At 39.8% G+C, this 27,296-nt stretch overlaps 1 protein-coding gene across 1 annotated transcript in view; it reads right to left on the bottom strand.

Moving 5' to 3' along the window:
- Positions 1–9,901, bottom strand: part of LOC149202909 (uncharacterized) — a 45,878-nt gene extending 35,977 nt beyond the window's left edge. Inside the window, exon 1 of the mRNA XM_089403293.1 lies at positions 9,430–9,901. Within this exon, the coding sequence (XP_089259419.1) occupies positions 9,430–9,712 (283 nt within the window). The 5' untranslated portion in view covers positions 9,713–9,901. The remainder of the gene's footprint in view (positions 1–9,429) is intronic.
- Between the last annotated feature and the right edge of the window lie 17,395 nt (positions 9,902–27,296).

The raw sequence follows: 27,296 nt of genomic DNA, 5'->3' as shown, positions 1-27,296 counted from the left end.
TGAAGGAAAATTGATTATCAAGCTGGTTCATAGCACCATGCGGTAATTGATGATGAGACAGCCCTTTTCTGGAACAGTCAGTCTCCACCTTAAAGCAATATTTAAGTCCACTCCTGCACTAAAACAATCTATGTTCTAGTCTGAAGCAGACTGATATGAATAAGGGTGTGATGATCTAGTAAAGTGATTACTCTAATAAAACTCGCATCTCTGTTGGTCTCACAACCTAAATTGAAGTCTTTTGATGACCTAATGATGTGGCAGTGTTCTATGACGGTAGTATGAGGCAAGAATGACAGATTTCTGAAGAAGATTGTGGCATGAAGTCTTGTAACTTGAAGAACCGTTGTGATTTGAAGAATAAGGCTGCACAAAAGTGTCATTTATTATTGTGTATGCACAAATCTCAAGTTGCTAGCAATTGCAGTGGATTGTAGGCTTGAAGTTCTCTCAATGAAACCCTGATATATGACATATATATGATGCATTTGAACAATGACCTTACTAGCTATAATTTTCAATTTACAATGGAAGTGGTAGCGAAAATTGTTGACTGTGATATTTAACAGTGAAGTATGAACAGTGATAATCCTTATGAAAGTGAGCTTGCATGATTGTGACCTATATATCTGTAAGGCATGACTGTGTTCATATAACCTTAACCTGTATATGGCAACGACATTGATATGGCAGTACATATATATGGTAAGAGCCCTCTATGGATGATAATGACAGTGACCTGTGACCTAGCAGCAATCTTGTATAACAGTCTGATGCATATGACAGTGATTTATATATGTCAGTGACACTCTATGGCTCATACCTCTATAACAGTAACTTAGATGACAGTGTTGTAATATAACAGGGAACCTGGCAAAGAACGGATATAGAAAAGTCTTGGTCATAATTGTTACAGCAGTATAGTTTTGATTATAGTAGTGTATTCATCATTTAGGTTGATTGTAAAGGTTATTGCAGAAGTTGATGGACCTTGATATAAGTCTTGATGTATGACCTAGTCATTCCTATGTTATCTTGTGCAAGAGTTTGTAATATGTTGTTGAATGTTGCGCAGAATCTTTGTGATTCACTAAGCAGCTAGGATTTGGATTGCTTGAGACAATGACTCATGACAGTATGATGCATGATAGTAAGCAGTGACCTTGATAACAGAGAATGTTTTACGTGGCAAGAAACCTTGTGTGACAATGACCATGATCTGAGTGTTGAGGATGAGTAACTAAGTCCAAAAGCAGCAAGTGTTGAGTTGAAGAGTGTCAGTTGTGGCAGCATGTGAAGCAAGGGTGGCAACCTATGTTGCACAAAACTTCTAAGAACCACGCGTTTCGGGATGTACCCATACCCAAAAATCCAAAACTCAGTCGAAATTTGATCGAAACTCGACCATCGTGTAATCATTTATGAGAGTTAATATAAACTTGGTTTTCCTTCTAAATTGTCATATGTGGGTCTTATTCCCTTTTTTCTTGCAAGATAATGTGTTATTCACTTATTTATAAATTTATTTATATATATATATAAAAACATATATGACATTTTAGCCGATGTTTCGACCAACGTTTCCATTTTTGGGAGGTGACTTTTCTAAACGTACCCGTTTCGGAAACTCTGAAACGTTTCGGCGCTTCGTGCAACTTAGGTGGCAACAGTGAAGAGCAAGAAGAGTGGCAGCAAGAGTGGATAACAGTAGCAACAGAAGCAGTGAACAGTAGGTGCAGTAGTATCAGTAGTGGACAGTAGTGGGAGCAGTCGTGGCAGTAGTGGACAACAGTGGCAGTGAAGTGCAGCAGAAGAGGCTACAGCTTGATGAGGAATGTAGTTGAGCCATTATCCCGGGTACGGGAGTCCAAACCCATTTAAGGAGCATTTGCTTCTTTCCAGCATTGTTGGTAAAACCCTTGGGGAGTCTTGTACCCCCTTCCAGTTCAACTCATAAATTTGTATGTACATCATACATAACAAAGCACTTGGTTGAGACAATTTTTTTGTGTATTGATCTTATGATATGACTATGTCTTATGTTTCTTTTACTACTCTGAATGCTTAGAAGAGAAACTAACCAACTTTGTAAAAATTAGGGAAATATTTATTCACCACCCTCCAGTATTTCCAATAGAAATTTGGTTCGATGTAATATACGGTTGCCTCAAGATGGAACATTAATTCTAGTCAAGGCTCTTTTAGAAAGAAGTCTTGTATAATGGATGACAGTAGCACATATTCCCAAAGGAATTTTAGACAAAATCGGGGAAAAAATTGTTTTGGTTTCTTATGGAAAAGGAAAAAGGAAAAATAAAAAATAAGGAATTCCTTTGGTCAAATGGACAGGAATGGAAAATCTAAAGGAAGTTGGAGGTTGGGGTTTAAAGAATATCAATATTTTCAATGTAGCCCTGGCCATAAAAAGGTTATGGAGGTTAGAATCTATAATGAAGGTATCTAACGAAAAGTTATGAAGATAAAAGTATTTGAAAGGTCAGTCCATGGAAGAATGGTTCAGAAGTGAAAGAAAAAAAAATCACAGTGAGCTTCTATTGTATGGAAAGCCTTGGTAAGGGCATTCATTTTAACCATAGTTTTAAAACTCGGACTTGGATTTGGAACCGGCCAAGGGTTGACTCTGACTTGGTATCAACTTGGCCTAGTTAATTTCAATGTCTCGGTCGTTGTAAAAAGTACATTAAATATTTTTTTTTTATGAAAAACATATTTTTAAAAATTTTCATTCATGTTTCCAAACTCAAAGCATTAGAATATAGAGAGAAGACAACATATGATCGAAGTATGCTCATGAATATATCTATTATATCAAAATGGCACCCAGTGCACTGTCCAATACATGAAATATACAAAGATCAGAACAAAAACACATAACCAAGGAGGCTCTAAATGGCCTCTACAACAAAACATCACTAGTCACTACTATTAGACAAGGCAAGATCATTTGGCTCAGACTCTGAATCGGAGTTAGACGGGGAAACCCATGGCTCCTCCTCTTCATCAAGATCTCCAACTGCAACTGTAGAAGTAGTAGCACTAGCAGTAGTTGCACGCTGAGATAGACAAGCTATGCGCCTACGTCGTGGCTGAGTAGAGGAAGTGCCTGCAGTTGGAGGACTTGGGGCTGGTACTAGTGGATCTGCATTTAACTAAACAGTTTGTAATGCATCCATCTCTAAATCAAAATCAACACCAACATCCTCATCAGGGTCAAACTCTATTGGTTGAGTCTCCACTACCCAATTTGAGGATGGATTAATGTCTTCCAACACAATGGGATCTATATCAAGCCTTTTGTTCAGCAATTGGTGGCATCTTAGCCGGAGGTATCACTGCTGCTCCAAAAACCAACACTAAATCTTCACAAAATCCTCACAAATGCTCACACATATGCAATGAGATAGCTATGAGGAAATGTGAGGGGGTTGGGTCACCTTTATAAGCTTGGGAGAGGGGTAGAGGCATTAGGAAACAAAAAACAAGAAAAAACTCAGTTTCAAGTATGCATTGCCGCCCTTTTTTTCGCCAACCAGCATGGCCGGTTTAAGACAGGCTCGGCCGAGTTCAGTAACGGACAGGCCACCAGACCGGTTTTTTGACCGAGCCGGCCAGTGCAGGGGTCTAGCTCAGTCTACTAGGCCGAATCTGAGTCTGACCGGCCTGGTTTTAAAACTATGATTTTAACTAGTCATTGGGCAACTTGGATTGGTTTCCGGGTTGATTACAGGTTGTCAAAAGACCTTATAAATGACTTGCATTCAATGGGGATTTTCTCTTTGGAGGTAGCAAATCCATATGGACAAAATGGTTGGGATCAAGAATGAAAAACAGCAGCTGCCTTGAATCTTCAAGGTCAGAAAGAAAAGGAATGAACTCGTTATGTTAGCTTGCTAAAACACGGTGCCATTAATCTACCAGACCAGAAGGTTTCAATCAAATGGTCGAAGAATAAGGGCTCACAGGAATACACAGCTAAGCTTGGTTACTCAACAAAGCAAATAAGGATCTCAGGAGAATAAAGAGTATGGCAATGGATGGCATCATGGGAGATGGTGAGACCAATGAAAACCAGAAATTTTATTTCATTAGCTTTGGCCAATAAAATCTTAACATCAGACAATGAACAAAAGAGGAATGAGCATGGACCGGATAGATGCATGTTCTGCAAATGTGATGAGGAACCTGTGAATCATTTATCTGTGATATGCACATTTTCATGATCTGTCTGGAATGAAGCACTGCAAATTTCAAATGGAAGAAACTAGTGCAATCAATCGACCACTGAAAACCAGAATTTTTATTTCATTAGCTTTGGCCAATAAAATTTAACATCGGACAATGAACAAAAGAGGAATGAGCATGGACCAAATAGATGCATGTTCTGCAAATGTGATGAGGAACCTGTGAATCATTTATCTGTGACATGCACATTTTCAAGATCTGTCTGGAATGAAGCACTGCAAATTTCAAATGGAAGAAACTAGTGCAATCAATCGACTCTGGTGGAGTGTTTTTTTTCTCATTGATTATGGATAAATCAGAGGGAGTTTTCAGGGCACTGCCCTGTTATGTTATCTGGGGATTTAGCTTGCAAGAAACAATGTGACATTTCAAGGTCTTTATATGACTGCAGCTCCGGTAACCCATAAAATCAGAGTTACCTCCATCCTCTTCACAGGGGTTTGTCAAGTCCCAGGTATGTTGGAGCAGGGGCTCTTCTCTTTTTTGAGTCTTCTCATTATGTGCTTCCGAAAGATGCTGCTCGACAATGTACCAGAAATCAAGTTGACCTTTATGCATTGTGTATCCTTTTGGAAACAGCAGTGGGAAAAATTTGAAGCAACTGCAGCCATATGGAGAGTCCAGGATATTGATGGATTGGGCTAACAATAAATGCAGAATAGATAAACAAAGTTCTGAAGGTAAAAGTAATTTTGAAGGAAAAACAATTTACAGATATATAGAGAATTCAGTACAAGAGATGACCAATGATTTAAGGAGCTATATCATTACCGGGGGACAGGACCTCAACTGAGCAAGAGTTCAGAAAAGGGACCAAAATTTTATCCTCAAAAAGACCACTTCATTAATTCAAAAGCTGTAACAAAATAATCTTTTATAGTTTGAAGTTGCAAATTCGAATGAAATTTTTTGAATATGTAAATAAAAGGCTGTTCCTAAGAAGGTCTTGGAAGACTGTATAAAAGTCGTAATAGGATAGTAATAGACATTGCTATTTTTGTCAAAAAAAACAGTAAATCTGCTTTTGAGCCTTCTAAGGCAGTATGACGTATATTCTGATTTCAAACTTCAAATATTGAATATAAGGTTTTCTTGGATGGAAAATAAGTGCGGAATTCAGATAGAATGATATAAAAACGAAGATTAAGACTTTAATCTGACAAGAAGAAAAGGTGAAAGTTGTGAAAAGGAAAAGAACACAAAATGGAGGTGAATAGCATCAAAGGAAGTCACAAAGACATAAGAGTCAGATTGTACTTATAAGAAAAATCCAACCAAGGGAGAGTAGGAAGATAGAACCCTGGAATTCTCTCTTTTATAGAAGAATAACACAGTAGTATAATAGCCCCAGATGAAAGAATTAGAAAACTGTGGATGGATTGTCCTAATGAGAAAAAGGGAAAAGGAAAGATTAAGGAAGTAAAAAAGAACAAACGACAATCAACACTTCGACACAAGATAAAACTGTGATGTATGGTTTCTACACTACGACCACACACATCCCATCAGATATAATGGTTCATTTGACCATACACGACCTAACCTAGCATGACACTCAGGACCTCCTCTTCATCCTAACGATGGCTCATAGTGTACTGAGGTACCCCATTTTGAATCCCTTATTATGGACTAGATGTGCAATTGTGGTTTCCCATTTGATTTCTAGGGCCATGGTAGGGTCCCCTTTCATCTTTGGCGTTCCTCCCTTGCTAATTTTGATGCCTCTCATGCATTAGTTGGGATTTGGTTAGTTGAGGAACCTCACTTCGGGCTTTAAACATCTTTAATCCATTGGGGCATGCTCTTTGAGGCACCCACTTGATCATCAGAACCATCGCCAGCTTCTGTAGTTGCGATTAGTAGTTTTTCTCCACTTTCATCAGCATGATAATCACTTCCACTTGCCACTGTGGGAACCCCTCCATACAGTACAATGTCGCCTGAATCCTCATGAAATTCATCTCTGTGGTTAATAGTAATACTGCACAATAAATCTTGATGGTAGTCCTCTACTGTAATAATAACACCATTTGTGATTGGAAATGGATATTCTGCTAACGTCTTCTCTAAGTTTTGTTCATAATGTGCAGCAACATCTTCCTCAATGTCATCACCAGACTCAAACAGAAGTGTAGAACCATGCATGATCAATGGTGAATTGACACCCAATTTAGCCTTGAAATATTTTTCTATGATATCCTTCAATTTTTTCTTGTTGAGTATTCACCTTTAGTGATACGGGTGTCCTTGAACATACATAACAAGATCTGTTGGGTTCAAATGGCTCTACTAGTGTAAAGCATATGTAATGGATGTGAATATAAAACCTAGAAGGGATTTTATTTATAGCAGAATAAGAACTCTCCCATGTTAGAGGGTTCCTTTAAATCAATAATAAATTAATGTTTCTAGAAGGGAATAGATAAGTATGTGTACTAGCTTGAGAGCATGAAGATGAAGGTGGATAGGAGTTAAGTTGAAGAGTAAAGGTCAATATTTTCTAGTTATGTTTAAAGTATTGTTAACAAAGTTTGGTTTCCTAAATAGGAGATCATGTTTCACATGGAACTCATGGAGAAAGTGTGCAAGAGAGGACTCCCTGACAAGGAGAGCCATAAAATGGAAATGTATCTTGAAGATTATTGAATGGATAAGTATGGAGGTAAAATCCTACAAAAGAAACTAGCTTAAATATAAATGAAAATGCATGTATGAGGAAATGCATATGAGTATTTATATGCGCATGTAAAGGTATGCATACCTTTTCTAATGCATGGAATGGATTCATAGTCAATGACATGAGTGTTGTCGTAAGGGTGGACAAGGAAGTAGAGCTTGCTATAACTGAAATCTAATTATGTTGTGTATTAACCCTATTTTGAGAAATTCATACCAAAAGGTAATTTTAAGTACCTTTTATAATGCATAAAATGGATGCATGGTCAAAGGCATGAGTGTCGGTGTAAGGATGGACAAGGAAGTAGAGCTTGCTATAATTGAAATCTAGGTATGCCATATACTAAACCTATTTTAAGAATAATAACTATTTGAGAAGATAATCTCCTTTAATATTCAACAATGATAAGTAGTTTCTTTTCACTAAAACACAGAATTTCTTTACTTTGAATTCGCAATGGAATAGGAACAGAAATAAATACAATTCACACAAATTCAGACACAATTTTTATAGGGAACCCAACTGGGAAAAACTTCTGGTTGTTTATTGATAGAAACTGAGTAGTTGATCCCTTACAAATACAACTATTTCACTTGGAGAATACACCCTTCTCCCTGCTTATCCTAAGCATGAATCCTTTGCAAGAATGTTGATTACGCTGCCCTCTTCCCTTGCTCCTCCTCTGCTCTGAATTCCTAGCGCAAACCCAAGCAACCAAGTCCCTAATTCCTTGCGCAAGATTTGATCCTTCAACTCCTACATTCTATTGCATGACCCAAGGGAAAACTGCCTTCTACCAACTCTCACAAGCCGTCTTCTTGTCACACTCACTTATAAGCTTACACACAAAACTGGTGCATACAAGAATGAATATAATTGTGCCTTCGTTTCTTCTTTATAGCAATTTGGATGGCTAAAATTTGTGAATTTCCTAATTAAGGAATGATTTTGTGATTGATTGAGTTAGAATGAGTTAACTGCTCATGCAATTCGTCCTATTTCAAGTCAATCACATGAAAATCAATCACTTGTGTTTTTCCTCAATCAACTCACACCAGAAAATCAAGAACTTGACCTTCAACTTCAACACATCAGTTAACTGCAACCCAACTCATCCTAATCTTTAGCGACTCTCCTAAATTTTAGGAACTCGAACATGCACAAGACGGAACTCGAGTTTGACTCCTTGAATTAAGACACAAGTCAAGGAATCAATTTCTCACTACTATTTTCAACAAAATTAACATGTCAAGTATATAAATATAAATTATTTTAAAATAAAATATGAAACATCATATTGGTTATGTAGCCCTTAGTGCATTTGAGATAGAAAATTGACAATGAGAGGAAACGTATTCACTTGATTTTATGTCCTAGTACATTTCAACGAGACAATTTACATCTACTTGAATTGTTTGGCATTACATGGTTCTTAGTACATTTCAAGGAGATTGAAAAGGATAACTTTGTTTTAAAATGATTTTGCAGTCGAACTGTCAAATTTAATTATTAAAAAAATCAATGATTGAAGAATTTCCTACTACTATGAGATTGTCTATCCCTTTGTTTTTTGATATCCTTAGACCTCGATACAAGGCAGAGGCTTCTGCCTCGTTTGTGGCAACTTCAATCCCCCATGTGCAGCCTAATACGTTATCCAAGAAAATGATATCACAAATTTAACCACCAAACGCTTTAGGCAACGTTCAACTTGATCCAATATGACTGATACAACCTAAGCAAAAATACTCGAGATAAAACCCCTACATTAACAAAGCAAGTGATCTCATATATATTAGAGGCAGCCGCTTTAAGCAACCTTTAACTGGATCCAATATGATAAACACAGTATTAACCTGTATTTTGAAAGAAGCACTCTTTAAAAATACAGTGGCATTTAACTAGTTGGAAGGATCACTTCCAGTAAAATAAAATAGCTACCATTAAAGCAACCTCGTAAAGCTATTACAAACAAAAAAGAGAGGTGATAATTCAATATTACTTGAGCATTATCATTCCCAGATATTGCATTGAATAATATTTGCTGTTGAAGTTTCGGGTAACACTTGAAGTTTATGAAGATGTTGAGGGAAGCATTAAAAGGCTTGAAATTGGGACTTTTCATGACATTTATTATTCAGCCTTGTTTAAACAACTTGCTTGTATTGACCTTGGTGAAATTTAATAATGTAAAATCTCATACACAATAGACTAATTAAACAAAAAAGACACAATAAAAAAGCGAGAATAGTAGACCTATGGTTATCGCAGATCAAATAAAGAACACGCAATTTTTCAGATAGAATAGCATGTAGTGGCAAATTTTATTAACGAATTTACAACCACCCTACCCTTCTGAAGAGCAGGCCGCAATTTAACGGCCACAAAAATGGTTAAACCATAAATAACATAAATCCAAACAAAAACGCACAAATTTAAACACTACCAAACACCTTGAGCCATTTAAAAGATAGACACTCAAACTCTACCTTTGATGGGCCCAGATTTACTTAGACGTTCTGGCTCCTCAGTAGCAACACCGTTTTTGGCTGAACGCTTTTTTAACTTCCCAGTTTTTTTGCTTTTCCCTTTCTTCACTGAAAGCTCAACAACTCTGACATCCTCTACAGGAGCTGGTTTTCTAAGTTTCTCTACATCTTCAACAATTTCAGGTTCGGGCTTCAGCAGCCTGGCCTTCTTAAGGGTCTTGTTCGGGGCCTTTTTGAGAGTTGATGTTCCTGCATGCTTCTTTACTGTTCGGGAAGCCATCATTGCTCGAAAATTGCTGAAAGCCTTCAAAGATAGAAGAAATGGAACAAAATATTCACAGAAATATTCAAGGACTAGTCATACTTGCGCATCGTACTCCTCTTCTCAGATTGGAACGAGCTCGCACTATCTAAAAAATTATGAACTTGCAAGCAAAACCCTCCTCGTCGTTAACCCAGTCCATGAAGTAACGTTTTTTTAGGCCTAGCTAAAACTTTTTAAAATTAGTCTTTTAAAAATATTAAAATTTCTCAAACCAAAAAATAAAATAACATAAAGAGGCCATTAGTGTCGTTAACAAGAGTTACATAGTAGCTAGTACCTACACCATAGCTTAAATATAGCTTAATAAAACAAAAAATAATAAAGACGAAGATTTCATCACAAAAATAAAAACAACTACTAAAATATTATATTGTTGAATACCATCACCAAAATTTAAGAAATATGATTAACTAATATTGCTTATATTAAAATACATATATCTATATGTGTGTGTTTTATTTTATTAATATATATAATTGTTTATAATTATAGATTGTAGTGACCTTTGAATAGTTAAGACCATTGTAGCTTAGGCAATAGAGAGAGCCCAAGCTCTCCATGATGATGCTTTACATGCACTGTAAATATTTAAAGGAAAATTTGAGTTGATGTGTTAGTGTGTATATATTATTAGCTTCAAAGTAGAATTAGCTTTAAAGAAAAACCAAAAGGTGAGCCACACACAACTAGAGGTTGGAAATCATGCCAATCCCAAAATCTTGGAATAAAAGGACTAGCTCCTAGACCCACTCATAATTAGTACTATACCTGCCATTTCTGTTGAGGAGTATGGAATAATGAAATAAACTCAACAACCATAGGCCTTCTAGCCAAGTTAGGGAATATTTTCCTTTCCTTTACTTCATATCTAGAAATTATAGTAGTTATATGCTTATAATAAGATGCTTGGAATTGTTCTAGGATGTTCATTTCTATCTTTCCTTTTGACTAAACCAATGTCTAGATTGCCATACTAATCGAACTTGGAGTTGATAGAAATATGACTCATCAACTTGATGCATGTACTCTATTTTTATCCATGATGTAAATATTTATCATTTTTTTAAGTATTATATCTAAATTTATTAATAATTATGTTTATCTATGAGGAATATATTATTTTCATGATTATCTAATTTATTCACTATTGAATATAAGACGGAATTTTTCGCTAACTTCATTATTAGTGACATAAACACTTCCCAAAGTTGTTTACTTCAATTCTTATGGCTTCATCAAAAGTTTGTTTTTGTTTAAATTGGAGCTTTGAATTTTTTCTCATTTTCTAGTCCCTTCCTCTACTAGGAACTATAGTTTTTAGTGATGATTCAAACTGTGTTGACTAGGTATTACTTTACTCAAGCTCACAAGATATATCCAAATTTGGATGGAAATTACACATTTATGAAACTTAATTTTTTAAATTTTAATTCTGATTTTTTTGGTTAAAAATTATGTAATGTGACTTAATTACCATAATGTAAGCAATTTTTTCCCATTTTTCATAATTAACAATTGAATTAAAGATAACAAATTTGTGAATGGTTGTTTTGATAGGCCCTGACATTGGCTCTAGGTTTGATATTGTCTGGCTCTAATAACATGGTGTAGTAGTCAAGGAATTGTGTTGGAGGCTCTTCACTCAATAAAATCCACCTATGGTGCAGTCTAGGAACTATGTTGGAGGATCTTCACTCAGTAAAACCCATCTCGTCACCCTGCATGGCCATAGCCTCACCACTTTCGAGACAGAAGGCAACTTGGAAAACTCTATGATGATAGATGTTGTTGAGATAAAGAGAAAATTCCAGAGATGTGGAGAGAAAATCAGTAGAGAAAAGGTTTGTGGAAATGTTAAAAATCAACAAAATATAGCTATGAATAATTTTAATTGAATGTTAAAACGAGCAGATGAAGATGAGATGTGGGTACCTCAGTTCCATTGAAACATGTCCCAATAGTGGTAAGGACAAATCTTGGAGCCAATTTTTTTTTAATTTTAAATCTTAAAGTTTACTTTATTTCTTAGCCTATACTAATTCCTTTCTCTAGTGAAAATTATTTCACAAGAGGTAGATGGCTACCAGGGAACTTGCAAGCCTTCACATGACATGCAGATGGCTACGAGGTAACCTACATGATTTCCAAATTCATCTAGATTTCTATTTGATCAAACAATCTCTATTTATGTAGTAGATATAGAAATGATCACAACTATAAAACCACAAAATTCAAAATGATCATGTACTCAATTTATGAAACAAAAGTTGAATTTTCATTAAAAAATATCAATGATTAAAATTTGATTAAACTAAAGGTGAATGTTTGGAATATTGAAGTACTTACAAGTGAATTTTTGTTGCTCCTTTCACTTGGTCAACTGAATAAATTTAAACTAGTTATGAATTATCATGATCAACTACCACATCATCTAAAGAAAACATAAATGCCATTGGATTAGATGCATGCTTGGATGTTGGTCTTGGCTTTATTTATGTCTCCCCCCTAATGTAGTCTTGGCTTTGTTTCTATCCTACTCCCCTCATGTGGCCTTTCACTTCATTTCACTCTACTTATGTATCATAAAAAACAAACCCTCTCACATTATTTCATTCTTCATCTATCTCGTTAAAAAACAAGGATTGACCTTACTTTCCCAAATACCCACCATTGAACTTTTTCAGGAGAGAGTCAAGGGTACACCTATGGATTTTTGTTTTATGCATGGATATATGGTTGAGGGTTTTGGTGCTTTGGTAGTTTTTTTCCATTGTTGCTTTGCATGGAGCATTGCATTGCAGGTTGGTCATGTCATCGCTCATATGTAGGAAATGGGTCAATAAGATTAGGTACCTATTATAGCTTTTGAATTGCTACTATATTTGTGGATTATTTCGGTACTAGTTATTTTATAGTTTTCGATCAGTAGTGGGAGACAGTGAAAGTTAAAACTAGTAATGGAGAAAGAAACATCATTGTCAAAGGTAACACCAAGACATGGTGAAGCTTTAGCATGTGAAACATAACACATCCTTTGGTGATGGTGGAGCGAAATGAGCCTATAGTTTCAATTGCAACCAAACATGGTTTGAGCTCTAAAGGGATTGGAATCATTGTTTCGGCCTTCTTTGAGCCAATTTAGCCATCTACACCTTCTCACCACTCCATCCACTAGTCCCTGGGCCACTTCAGACCCCTATCCTACCTCCATATCCCTCCATGCATCTTCCCTCACTCACCCATCCTCCAAAATCCAATTTTTAAACATCCTGTAGAAATTTCTGAACATCCTGTAGAAATTCCTGAACATCCTGTAGAACCCCTGCAGACTTCCTATAGAAGCTCACAAATGAGGTTTCTTGGTAGCCAAACTCCGTGAAACTCTTTGGAAAGGTGTTAGGGACCCCTTAGGCCCTCTCTGAACCTTCCCAACCTCCTCCAAGCATTTCCTCTCGCTAATCCACCTCTGCACAGTAAAAAATAGTTAAATCGCATGCATAATAATTCTGCCAACTTACTCAAAAATACAAAAATATGGTTCTTTCATATTTGACTATAAAAGTAGCTTAGACACATGCATTTCATCTTCTTAGAGGTCAATGGCATCTCTCCCAGTAGCTTGCATCCTCTTTCTTGCATCAGTAGAGCTAGCTGGTAAAATTAGGGTCTGCTAGGGTTTGCACTTTCCTTCAGTTCTTCAATCTCTTTTCACAAATAGATTAGCTTCCTTCGAGATTAGCTTTCATCCATCAATTAAAAAGCTTCTTCTAAGAGCTCATAGAAGTTGGCTTAAGCTCCTAGCGGACTTGTGCCAGCTGACCAAGTGACAGCTGCGGCAAGAGCTAGTACTTGTGCATATAGCACCGTCGCTTCCAAGTTTGTTACGAACTACCGGGTTGATAAAAGTAAAGAAGGGAGTTCTAGGAGTTGCAGCATTATTGCTGCAATACTGGGGCCCACCACTCTTTTTGGTGTCGTTGCCGGGGAAGCGTCAGAGTATTTGTGATTGCTGCTTTTCTTCTATTTTCCTACTCTCGCCTTCTGCTAAGTAGTTTATTTCATTTCCATTCCGCAATTTCATTTCTGCAAAAGTAAACTAGACATTTCCTGCTTTCGTAGATTAACCTTTCAATTCTGCAAGCGTAGATTAGCCTTTCAATTCTGCAAGCATAGACTAGCCTTTCATTCCTGCAATTTCATTTGAGCAAAATAGATTAGTCCTTTCCTGCTTTCATTTCAATTCCGCATTTTCATTTCAGCAAGATAGTTAGTTGCAGTTCAATCTACTTCAGTTTTGCAGGTACAAGCAGAAAAAAGCAAAAGCAACCAAAAGTCCTTTCATGCCTCGTAGGAACAGAGATAATACCGGAAAATTCCTACCCAACACCCCCACCACTTCACTAAGTCACCCTTCACTCTTCTTTGGTGGCAGTGATCCAGAAGAACCTATAGGTGAACCTCCTGAGATATACGAAGATCCTATAACAGAAGAAGAGCAAGAAAATATTCCTTGTGAGACTATGGCTGACAATAGAAATGGTAGAGACGATGATGAAAGAATAGAAGGTACCTTCCCCATCCGAGAGACTAATGGGGACATGAAAATGAAGAACATAAGTCCCTCAGCCTTACCTCATTTCCATGGATTGACCACTGAAGACCCTGATACCTTCTTGTTTGAGTTTGTTGTCCTTTGTCGAACTTATGACTATACAGAAGACGAGCAAAAGTTGAAACTTTTTCCCTCCACCCTCAAGGATGCAACATTACGCTGGTTCATGGGGTTACCTGGAAATAGTATCACCACTTGGGCTTAGATGCAACAAGCCTTTAACAACAAATACCGGGATTACTGTAGGTCAAAGGAAACCAAGGGGGAAATCTTTCGGATGACCATGGGAAATGATGAGTCTCTAGAGGACTATGAGGAAAGGTTCCAACTTAGCTATAAACGGGCCAGGTGCACACTTGACCCTGAATCTCTAAAGTTGGTTCTGCTCCGAGGAGTCCCTGAAGACCTTCTAGATACCCTTCACATGCTAGCTGGAGGGGATATTTACCAACTACCTTATGAGGATATAAAGACTGTGTTTAGAAACCACTCTAGGGCAGCCCGGAAGAGAGGTAGGGGGAATCCACTTTCAGCTAGTACTACCTTCTCCAAGCATGAGTTTGTTAATCAGCTAGAAGACCTCAAAAGTGAGGTGAGACAGACCATTGCCATGCAACTTGATACGTTCCGAATCCAACAAAAGAAAGAGGAAGTTGAGAGGGCTTTGGCCATTTCTATCCCAGATGTACGAGGAAGCACCCTAAGAACGAATGTCCATTACACTCAGTGGAGGTATGTTTCGTTTGTGAGGAGAACCACCCTAAAAACCAATGCCCAACCTTGCCCGGATTCAAAGCCATGTACCAAGGGACTGAGGCACCCACTGAACCTCTCTACTTCCTCAACCAAAGGCGACTGCATGGACCTAGACCTTACCAGCAGGGGATGCAAGGGACATCCCAATATTATTATAGCCCCAACCAATCTGCTCACATGCCTTCTTGGGGTCCCCCTGCTCATCCTTCCTGGTCTGCACCTCCTCCATGGTCTTATCCACCTCAATACCATTCTCAACCCACTGCTCATTCGTTTCACTCACATGTCCAGCCACAGCCTTAGTGGAATGCACCTCAACCGGGGTGGAGGCCCCAATACAACTCTCCTCCCGCCATTCTGCCTCCACCACCGGCTCAACCATAACCATTACCTCCTGCTCCTCCAAGACAACCTCAGATGCTTGCCCAACCGAACTCGAAACCCAACAACCGACAGGCCCAACAGGTATACACTAGGGAAACAACATGTCCTACTTATGTTGTGGAGATCCAGGAGATCAACCTGTGATCCAGAAAGACCCTTCCAGATCGCCAACCTCCTCCCCCAGAGGACGAGGAGGAGAAATAGGAAAGTGAACCTAAAGCCATTCCACCCTTTCCTGAGCGACTAACAGTAACCTCACAACCAAACCCAGAGGAGACTGAACTTCTGGGGGAACTAAAACAGTTGTGTGTGAAAATACCCCTTCTCCAGGCCATCAAAGATGTACCGATATACAACAAATTGATTAAGGAGAAGTGTTTCAGGCACCTAGGCAGGAGAAAGAGAGATGCCTCGACGATCAGTGTTATAGGACAACTGTCTGATCTAATGTTAGGGCAAGTAATCTGTCCAAAGTATTTGGACCCTGGGAGTCCTGTAGTTGATGTCCACATCAATGGCACCATTATCCCCCATACCTTGATTGATCTAGGGGCTACCATTAATATGATGACCAGGGACACCATGCTTAAACTCAACCTTCAGGGTTCCTTAAGGAAGACTTCGACAGTCCTGCAATTGGCAGATCGCTCCACCGTGACTCCCGAAGGAATTATGGAGGATGTCTTGGTGATCTGAAAATGGAATGTACTTGTTTAAGGGTGCAAGGTATCCATTTCCAATAATTTCAACTGTGAGATAGACACTCCAAATGACCTCTAAAAATGTATAAACTTCTTATTTCTTATACAGAGATAGACTGTAGGGGCATTCACCGGACATGTCACCTCTAAAAAGAGGATGAGTTCCAGAGGCTACCTGGCGCTCTACAGGCTCTGCCTAAAGAAATAACAAAGTAAACACTTAGAAGTCTTTGACATACACATACTTGAAGTTTAAAGTCTTGCGGAATAAGACAAGTAACTTTCTACAGTTGAACAGGTGATTAGGTGTGTATGCAAGTTATATTTATTTTCTGTTTAATACTTTATATCAGTTTTGTTTAGCATATCATCTTCAGCAAATAAAGACATCAAAATGATAAAGCAGTTCACCCCCCCCTGGGCTACATCTGCTGGACCAAACCTCTCCAACTAGGCTTGTCCTCTTGTATTAAAATTGCTACAAAGGCCAATATAAGAATATGGGTGTCTCAAAGGATAGATCTGATTGTAAATATAGAATCAGAAGATAGGAATTAGCCAAACATGCTCTTTCCCAAACACTAAACAGTGAATTTGTACCTTATACAGTACTTTCCCCAATTGGCCCTGGTGGCCCTTTAAACTTGCATGGAGAATTTCGAGGTGAAGATGACCTCAATTGGTTCTGAAACCTCTGCCATTAGACTCAGAAGGTCGAAAATAGCAGACATAGGCTTTTGAATCACCAAAAACGGATGAACATAGCCCCCAAACAGCTCAAGCACTGAAATGGCCCTGGTGGCCCTGAAAGCTTCCTTGAAGCTAAACAATGAGAAGAATGCCTCAGAAGGAAAAACGACCTGTAGAAATGGATTCATAATGCTGAAAACCTTCAGGAATGGCCTTCGTTCCACTTCCAATGGCTGCACAATTCCCAATGCAGCTCCCAAACTGATTTGGCCCTAGTGGCTCCTGGAACTTCCACAAAGCTAAAACACCTGCAAATGACCTCAGATGGCTGTGAAACCTATGCCAATGGCTTCAGAAGGTCCAAAATACCCAAAATCAAAAAAATATTCGTCCAAAACGGACTTTCCTAGCTAAAGTTATGGCCATTTACTCCCAACTGCCAGTTTGGCCTAAAAAAACTCCAGTTAACTTTAGTTACGACCAGATAGGCCTGCCAAATATGGAGCGACCGCCAAATTTGGCGCCACCACCAACAGCTCCGCTAAATTCGCCATAACCGTCGGCTAACTTTGCGCATGTGACCAAAAATCTCTGCTGGCGGTTTGCATTGGATTTCGTGCCCGGTGGATCGGCCCATGGTTTTGGGCGCTGGGTCGTATGGCATGGGGGCTGGCCCCTTTCCTTTCCCGCCCATAAATCAATTTAAAATTTATATGAACATTTTCTGGCACCCATTACAAGACTTAACCGCATGGCTTGTTGGTAAGGTGCTATAGTTGGTTGTGGGAGGTCGTGGGTTCAAACCTCTTTGCCACCAAAGAAATTTTAATATGCACCCAAACAAACATTTGATGATGTCATCCCTGGGCCACGTGGCGCCCTCCAGGCATGCCACGTGGCAATTTCTGATTGGTTGTCCAAAAGGAATATTCCCCTAAATATTCCGTGGAATACTCTTTTTAATTTTTTTTTTTAAAATTCAAAAACTAAGGGTTATTGGGCGATTTTGTTTTTAGCATAACTTTCTCATACGGCGACTGTTTTTCGAACCGTTTGTGGTGCCGGAATCAGGAAGATGAGCTCTATCTAGTTGTTTAGGTTCCAATCAGTTCTGGGCACTTTCATTTTTGACCATTTTACGACACTTGGTATTGAACTCCTGATCACACCTCCCAAATGAGAAGGCTTTTGGTCCCCAAAAGCTCACTGTATCTCTGAACTGAACTGTACAGCACTTGAGGAATAGAAATATCCTCTTCCATTCAGCCAATAGAGCATACTGATGCCAAAATGTCCTGCCTTATCAACTGTCGTCATGGCGAATGTTGCTGCATAAACCAAGTACTCGTCGAATCCCGACCAAGCTTGTTCGCCAGACAAACTGAAAGTTTGCAGAAACCAGCAATGAAACTTGCTGATATATGAGCTGAAATATTCTCCTGAACATGTGGGCTTGCTAGCTGTCACGATGCCCATCCATGGCACCTCCGCTTCAGAAGAAGAGCTGCCTCCCAAATGAGAAGGCTTTTACAAAGATGAAACACTTCATCATTTCTCCTCTTTACAATCTTGGGAATCAAATTAACTTTTTCCAAGTCAATATTACATTACATGCATGGTTAAAAACAAAGTAATCAACCCTTCAAGTTAATCACACATACATGTTTAAAATACAAGGAAATCATCTTGATCCTTGTGCTCATGCATATCATTCTCATGCATGCAGTTTATCCTTCAGTTTTCCCTTAAGTACAATCATAAGTACAAGATCCTCGATCACATGTACATGTACTTTCAAAGCTGAAATGAATATAACTTTCGCTGCAATAGAGTGAGTCTCATACTCAGCTTTCCATCCTGCAACTTGCATTCCCTTAACCAAGAAATGCATACAATCAAAGGACATGCAACTTTAATTGGATAAGAATTCTAACCATTTCTTACCAATCCATTTCAAAGGCGCTTCCTTTAACTGCACATCAATATCAATATGTGTATCATCCTAACACATATCAACGATGGAAACTTCCTTCCCATTCTTGCCATACTCTTGCTCCAATTTCTTTAACTTTCGTGGAAGCATTGTTGGATTCAGAGTCCAACACCTTTCAGCAGTATGTCCATGCTTATGGCAGTAAGTGCAACACATGTTCACCTTCTTGATAGCATGATTTGCATTGTTCAATGGAACTTTGGCTTCTTGCCTCCTTTCCTTCAAAAGTTTCCTGCATGTTTCCATTCTTTTCCAACATCTAGAAAAACTATGGTTAAACAAACCACAAAAAGAACATGCAATTCTTTTCCAATGCTTGAGTGGAAACTTTCCATGCTTTATATGATCAAAGGAAATATGATTGAAATCAGATTTATACCTTTCTCTTTCACCTTCATTACCTTCATGAGGAGGTGAATCAAATGAAGAAGAAGCTCCTTTTGGAACACCATCAATCCCTTCAATGGTTTTAGAGCTTTTACCACTTTCTTGTTCAAGTGCATGCTTATGCACACCTTCTTCTTGCAAGGTATGTTTCCAACTATTGCATTCCCCAAGAATACAATCTTTACAACCTTGAGATAGAGAACCTGAAATGAAACTCCTTCTAGGAACTGTTTCAATTGCCTTCATGGCTGCTTTGGAACTTTCTCCATAAGATTGTCCATAGCCAAGACCCATATTCTTAGGTCTTACCTCAACCATTATTGGCTCAACTATACCCTGTGCATGTTTGCCCAATCCTTTTCCTTCATATCCCATTTTGGACATCAACTTGGACCCTATGCCTCTAGTATGTTTCTCAAAAGAACCAACATAAACATTCTTATCAGAATTTGAAGACAAACTAGAATTGTTTACCTCTTCTTCAAGCTGATACTTGGCTAAGGCTTCTTTGGCAAAAAGGAGTTGTGTCTCCAACTCATGCATCCTTTCCAGCTTCATGTTTGCAATATGAAGTTGGCCTTCCATTTCCTGCAATTGGTTAGAAAGCAACTGATTCTCTTCCCTCATGGAATTCAACTGCTCTTGAAGTCTAGAGCTCTTTCTTTCATCCTCATACATTTCTCTCACCATATTCATCATGATGAAAATTTCTTGCTTCAAGCCTTCATCAAAGAATCTTATGAAGGAGGACGATTTTGAGAACTCACTTATGGAAGTTGTCATTGTAAAAATGAACAAAAGGGCTTCAACAACTCAAACAACAAGTAGTTTGCAGAATAATGAAGCAGTCAATCTTCAACACTGCTTAAGACACCTTTCAAGCTACACAATCAAGCTAGTGATGTCAGTCAAGAAAACCTAGTGCTCTGATACCATCTGATCTGAAAATGGAATGTACTTGTTTAAGGGTGCAAGGTATCCATTTCCAATAATTTCAACTGTGAGATAGACACTCCAAATGACCTCTAAAAATGTATAAACTTCTTATTTCTTATACAGAGATAGACTGTAGGGGCATTCACCGGACATGTCACCTCTAAAAAGAGGATGAGTTCCAGAGGCTACCTGGCCCTCTACAGGCTCTGCCTAAAGAAATAAAAAAGTAAACACTTAGAAGTCTTTGACATACACATACTTGAAGTTTAAGGTCTTGCGGAATAAGACAAGTAACTTTCTACAGTTGAACAGGTGATTAGGTGTGTATGCAAGTTATATTTATTTGTTGTTTAATACTTTATATCAGTTTTGTTTAGCATATCATCTTCAGCAAATAAAGACATCAAAATGATAAAGCAGTTCACCCCCCCTCTGGGCTACATCTGTTGGACCAAACCTCTCCAACTAGGCTTGTCCTCTTGTATTAAAATTGCTACAAAGGCTAATACAAGAATATGGGTGTCTCAAATGACAGATCTGACTGTAAATACAAAATCAGAAGATAGGAATTAGCCAAACATGCTCTTTCCCAAACACTAAACAGTGAATTTTGTACCTTATACAATACTTTCCCCAATTGGCCCTAGTGGCCCTTTAAACTTGCATGGAGAATTTTGAGGTGAAGATGACCTCAATTGGTTCTGAAACCTCTGTCATTAGACTCAGAAGGTCGAAAATAGCAGACATAGGCTTTTGAATCACCAAAAACGGATGAACATAGCCCCCAAACAACTCAAGCACTGAAATGGCCCTGAAAGCTTCCCTAAAGCTAAACAGTGAGAAGAATGCCTCAGAAGGAAAAACGACCTGTAGAAATGGATTCATAATGCTGAAAACCTTCAGGAATGTCCTTCGTTCCACTTCCAATGGCTGCACAATTCCCAATGCAGCTCCCAAACTGATTTGGCCCTGGTGGCTCCTGGAACTTCCACGAATCTAAAACACCTACAAATGACCTCAGATGGCTGTGAAACCTGTGCCAATGGCTTTAGAAGGTCCAAAATACCCAAAATCAAAAAAAAATTCGTCCAAAACGGACTTTCCTAGCCAAAGTTATGGCCATTTACTCCCAACTGCCAGCTTGGCCTAAAAAAACTCCAGTTAACTTTAGTTACGGCCAGATAGGCCCGCCAAATATGGAGCGACCGCCAAATTTGGCACCACCACCAACAGCTCCGCTAAATCCGCCATAACCGCCGGCTAACTTTGCGCATGTGACCAAAAATCTCTGCTGGCGGTTTGCATTGGATTTCGTGCCCGGTGGATCGGCCCATGGTTTTGGGCGCTGGGTCGTATGGCATGGGGGCTGGCCCCTTTCCTTTCCCGCCCATAAATCAATTTAAAATTTATATGAACATTTGCTGGCACCCATTAAAAGACTTAACCGCATGGCTTGTTGGTAAGGCGTTGTAGTTGGCTGTGGGAGGTCGTGGGTTCAAACCTCTCCGCCACCAAAGAAATTTTAATATGCGCCCAAACAAACATTTGCTGAGGTCATCCCTGGGCCACGTGGCGCCCTACGGGAATGCCACATGGCAATTTCTGATTGGTTGTCTAAAAGGAATATTCCTCAGAATATGCCAAGGAATATTCTGTGGAATATTCTTTTTTTAATTTTTTTTTTTTAAATTCAAAAACTAAGGGTTATTGGGCGATTTTGTTTTTAGCATAACTTTCTCATACAGCGACCGTTTTTCGAACCGTTTGCGGCCCCGGAATCAGGAAAATGAGCTCTATCCAGTCATTTAGGTTCCAATCAGTTCTGGGTACTTTCATTTTTTACCATTTTACGACACTTGGTACTGAGCTCCTGATCACTTGGTCTCGGTTGACTCTTGGGAGTATCCTGCGGACTTCTTAGTCCTTCAACCAAAGGCAAAGCTTACTAGATACCCCCTCATTTTGGGAAGGCCTTGGTTAGCCACTGTAGATGCTTACATTAGTTGTCGAGCTGGAAACATGACCATCAAAAATGGTCCTATGTCCAAGCAGCTAGTCCTATACCCTCCTGCCCAGCCCCTGCTAGAACATGACTTACTGCTCTGGCTGGAAGAAGGAGATGAGGATGAGGTATACTCTGCACCCTTGTGCACCATAGAAACCACCAGGGGAGATCCTCAAACCGAGGATGATTTGATTGAGAACTTGATCCAAAATCCTCCCCCCGGTGCACTATCCTTGGAAGAGTTGGTGGAAGATACCCAAGCCAGTGCTTTAGTGGACCTATGTGTGACTGATCCGACCACTCCCAGAGTTAAGAATGTGGAGTTTGGCCCTGAAATAACTTTAAATATCAGCTCCTCTCTCTCTCCCTCTCAGGAAAAGGAGCTATGTAGCCTCTTGACCCGCCATTTGGAGGCTTTTGCCTAGAACTACAAGGAAATGAAAGGAATCCATCCCTCTGTCTGTACCCATCATATTTACATTAAGGAGGATTGTAAACCAGTCAGGCAACCTCAGAGGAGAACGAATCCAGCTCTTAAGGACATTGTTAAAGATGAAGTGCAAAAATTGTTGGATGCAGGATTCATCTACCCCATCTCGGACAGTGAATGGGTTTCCCCTCTGGTGTTGGTACCCAAGAAGAACGAGAAGTGGAGAATTTGTGTAGATTACTGTGAACTTAACAAAGCCACTAAGAAAGACCACTTTCCTTTGCCTTTAATATATCAGGTGTTGGATAGACTGGCAGGGAAGAAGTTTTTCTCTTTCCTAGATGGGTTCAGCGGGTATAACCAGATCCAAATCAGCCCAGAAGACCAAGATAAAACCACCTTCACCTGTCCTTGGGGTACCTTTGCCTATCGTGTCCTTCCCTTTGGGCTATGCAATGCCCCTGCCACTTTCCAGAGAGCTGTACTGAGCATCTTTGCCGAGCTGGTTCATGATTCGGTGGAAATCTATATGGATGACTTTACTCCTTACGGGTCTAGCTTCCAAGAAGCCTTGTCCAACCTGGGAAAAGTTTTAAGCAAGTGCATAGAGATGAACTTGTCCCTCAATCCTGAAAAATGTGAATTCCTGATGACTGAAGGGACCGTGCTAGGACATACCATTTCTCGCCAAGGATTACAGGTGGATCCTAATAAAATTGCTATCATCCAAAGGGTCCCACCTCCTCAAAAGGTAAGGGATGTTCAGAGTTTCCTAGGCTTAGCAGGATATTATCGAAGATTCATTAAAGACTTCAGCAAGCTAGCCTCGCCTTTGTTTGGACTCTTAGGGAAAGATGTTGAGTTTAAATGGACTGAAAACTATCAAGGGGCACTGGATGAGTTGAAAGAAAAGTTGGTATCCGCCCCGATCTTGAGAGGTCCAAACTAGGCCCTACCTTTCCACATCCACACTGATGCCTCGAACAAAGCCATAGGGGCAGCCTTAGGACAAGTTGAGGAAAAACTTCCATATGCCATATACTTTGTCAGCAAAAACTTATCCAAGGCAGAATTGAATTATACTGTAATTGAGAAGGAGTTCCTGGCCGTGGTCCATTCCCTGAACAAGTTCTGACACTACATCACTGGCTATCAAACATTTTTACATATTGATCATGCTGCGATTAGATATTTAATGAATAAGCCTGATGTGAATGCTCGTATTATTAGATGATTACTTTTGTTGCAACAATTTGATTTGAATATCGTTGACAAACCAGGTAAAGAAAATGTTGTTGCTGACTTCTTGTCGAGATTGGATTTGCCTGCAGGTGAAGAAGGAACAGTGGATGACCAGATGCCAGATGAACATCTATTTGCTATCTCAGTACTCTCTCCATGGTTTGCTGATATAGCAAATTACTTGGTCTCAGCACAGTTCCCTCTGCATCTGTCCTCAAAAGAGAAGAGCAGAATTGTAAGGAAGAGTGCCCCGTTCACATGGATCGGGGGCAACTTGTTTAAGCTTGGTCCAGATCAGATCTTGAGACGTTGTGTTAGGGAGGAGGAAGTCTTTGACATCCTCCTAACCTGTCATGATGGACCTTGTGGAGGCCACCTTGCAGCAAAAAGGACTGCCTTCAAAATTCTACAGGCAGGCTACTATTGGCCTACTCTCCATCAGGATGTCAGAAGATATGTCAGCCAGTGTGACCGATGTCAGAGGATGGGGAAACCAACTCCAAGAGATGAAATGCCTCTCCAACCTCAAGTGACCTTTGAGCCATTTGAGAAGTGGGGCATGGATTTTGTGGGTCCTATCAACCCTCCTTCAAAGCAACGGGTTTACATCATTGTGTGCACCGACTATCTGACCAAGTGGGCAGAAACAAAGGCAATCAAAGCAACAACAGAAGAAAAGGTGGCTGAGTTTCTGAGAGAAAATATCTTCTACAAGTTTGGCTACCCAAGAGAGTTAGTCACAGATCAAGGAAGCCAATTCACCTCCAACCTGATTGAAGATTTGCTCGCTCATCACAAGATCAAGCACAAGACTTCCACCCCCTATCATCCTCAAGCAAATGGGCAGGTGGAAGTCACTAATCGAGCATTGGAAGGTGTTATCACTCAGGTTGTTCCCTTTGACTCCCAAGGGAATACGGCCGAGGTAACCACTAACCAATCTTTGGACTACAGGTCCTAGCCTACCTGCAATCAGAGAGGGCTCTCTCTTTATGATTTAGCTTTGTTGATGATGATTTTAGGCTAGCTATTGAGTTCAAGGGGTTTTGTTTAAGTTTTGGTGGGAAGGATGAAGCTTCCAAGTAGAGAGGTAGGTATAGTATGAAAGTTTCAAACCATTGGCATGGAGTCAAGGAGTAGGACTGCTGGTGCGTTTTCTTGGTCACAAGAGGAATATGGAGCAAGATAGATACACATGAAACAACTTTCAAGCTAAATGGAGATGGATTGAAGGCTAAGGAATGGGAGGCAATTAAGAATCTCTTATTCAGCTTAACAGAGGGAAGGTGAATGAGCTCTATCTAGGAGCAGTAGAGAATCCCTAGATAACTGTCAGACATGGGTGAATTAGGAGAAATATGAGCCAAAGTGAATTCATATTCATTACCAATTCAGAGGAAAACATAAAGAAACAACAGAAATTGAGCATAGAGTGCAATCAAGCAAGTTCTAAGTTAATCTTTTTATCTGCTATTTAGATGGCGACATATGTATGATATGAGCATATATCAATGGAAAACAGAGGTAGAAATCACTTATTGAGTCGTGTTGCAGCACAAGAATTCCATATTCATTCTTCAAAACATTAATGACACAGCAGACAGTCCAGCCTCCAAGCTTTTCAGCAGTCTTCGATTAATGAAAACATCAAGTATACAGAGCGAGTCTCTAGTGGAGCAAATCAACCAACCAACCCTCTAAACATTAAATTAGGGTGGTTTTATAAGCAAAATATCTACAAGAATCAGATCTGAGAAAGATCTAATGTAATAAGTGTCTTTAACCTAACATATGCCTGAAATAAATGCAAGAAAATATCTTCGAGCTGCGTTGGGGGCAGCTGTATCAAAAAGAGTTAATGCGTTGTCTTTATGGCTCTATGCTAATTATTTAGTCATAAATGTGCTTTGGGTTTTGATCCCCTGCTCTTGAGTGGTTTTGAGGTGCACTAACTGTGATTTGAGAGTTTTTGAAATAGCTTCACCGCTTTCTTTGACTTTGCTTGGGGTCCTTCAATGTCTGCCTACTTTGGAAATACAGATTTCCACCAAAAATACTAACTGATAATCTTCCTCTGATACACTTTCACTGAACCTGGGCTCCTTGTTGTCTTCTGACTGCTTTAAACTGTCCCATCGACATTTTATGGCTGCTGCTCGGCCCTCTGTTTGCCTTTAGAACTGTCTTTGCCCCTTTTCCGAACCTATGTGAAGAAATTCCTGTGAATTTGCGAATTTCGGGCCCTGCTGGTAGCCGCGCCATGAGAGGGCTTCCATTTTGGCCTATTTCCCTTAGCGATGCGTGCTAATCGCGCATCAAAAACTGCCTCGGTTTTTCATTCCGGGCATCCGTTGCTGCAGATTTCGCGCTTCGTGCCCTTTTTGATGATGATGTCAGCATGACATCAGCGGTGGGTCCCAGTACGGCGGTGACGTGGCAGGGTGACGTCAGCAGGGTGATGTCAGCAGTACGGCCAGGTGACATGGCGGTACGGTAGGGGTGATGACATGGCAATACGATGGCAGCGACGTGGCAATGACATGGCAAGGACACGGTGGCAGGAGGTCGACGCAGGATGATGACGTCATGATGACGTGGTGCTGACGTAGGAGGGCGGAAGGCGGTATCCGGTTTTCCCCGCACCACCTTTCGGCACAGGCGGTATTGGGGGAGGGGCCTCCGAACACACCGGGAGGCTGACATGTGGCGGGGGTACGACGGGGAAACTGCCCATCCCTCGGACGTTAACCTCCGACGGATCGGCATATGAAAACACCCGCCCACCGTTGATCTTGGGCGCTGGCCATCGGACGGCTGGCGGGGTAGGTGAGGTAGCGGGAGGTTAGGGACGGGACCCGCCCGTTTTATTTAATCAAAAATGCGCGACCGGGGGGGGGGGGGGGGGGTCCAAAAACTTTGGAAATGTGGGTTTTATGGGTTAGTTTTAAGCGGGGGAAACGATAATTTAATGTTTAATAAAACATTTAAACATTAACTTTGGGAAAATGACTGTGGAGGGGTAGGAATATGAGGTTTTATGGGTAAAGGGGTGGATATAGGTTATTGGCCTAACCAGAGGTTGAGACCAATCCCATGGTTATGACACGGATGGGTTCATAATAGTCCCAGGTGGACTATTATATCCCAGAACTGTATGTACATAGCTATAGTGCTATAGGGTGGGATATGTAATATTTTTGGGGTTTTTTATATAGTTTTTTGTGTAATAGGGGATAAGGAGATGATCTAGGGAGCTAGATAGTAGAGTTAGGAGTTAGTATGAATTTTGTGAGGTGAAGTGTAGGGGAGAGGCTAAGTTTGTGAGCTGAAACTTAGACATAGGAAGTGAATGGATTGTGGAGACATGATTTTACACCAGAAATGTGGCTTCTTTTCACTGAAGAAA

Source organism: Pinus tabuliformis, chromosome 2_1, assembly GCF_031772625.1.
Source record: "Pinus tabuliformis cultivar Carrire ecotype Pingquan chromosome 2_1, CPIR1, whole genome shotgun sequence".
Lineage (NCBI taxonomy): Eukaryota > Viridiplantae > Streptophyta > Pinopsida > Pinales > Pinaceae > Pinus > Pinus tabuliformis.
The sequence above is the reverse complement of the archived record's forward strand: the minus strand, read 5'-3'. Positions and strand labels throughout refer to the sequence as shown.